The 228-nt window shown below is 58.8% G+C and overlaps 1 protein-coding gene across 1 annotated transcript in view; it reads right to left on the bottom strand.

The window, feature by feature from the left end:
- Nucleotides 1-228, bottom strand: part of EMH_0006380 (uncharacterized protein) — a gene marked incomplete at both ends in the record, with an annotated part of 2182 nt that overhangs the window by 830 nt on the left and 1124 nt on the right. Inside the window, one exon of the mRNA XM_013497543.1 lies at nt 3-228. Coding sequence (XP_013352997.1) covers nt 3-228 — 226 coding nt within the window. The remainder of the gene's footprint in view (nt 1-2) is intronic.

Below are 228 nucleotides of genomic sequence, written 5' to 3'. Positions count from 1 at the left end.
GCTGCTGCTGCTGCTGCTGTTGCTGCTGCTGCTGCTGTTGCTGCTGCTGCTGCTGTTGCTGCTGCTGCTGGTACTCTGACGCCAGTGCTCGGCGGCTGCTTTTGCAGCGCACGCTGCTGTCGGTTTTGGTGCTGCAGTTGCCTTGCTGCTGCTGCTGTTGATTCTGCTGCTGCTGCACGAACTCTCTTCTTGTAGTGTATGCTGCTGCTGCTGTTGCTGCTGCTGTTG

Source organism: Eimeria mitis, genomic scaffold (assembly GCF_000499745.2).
Source record: "Eimeria mitis Houghton genomic scaffold, Emh_scaff274, whole genome shotgun sequence".
Lineage (NCBI taxonomy): Eukaryota > Apicomplexa > Conoidasida > Eucoccidiorida > Eimeriidae > Eimeria > Eimeria mitis.
This window is presented reverse-complemented; position numbering and strand designations above follow the sequence as displayed.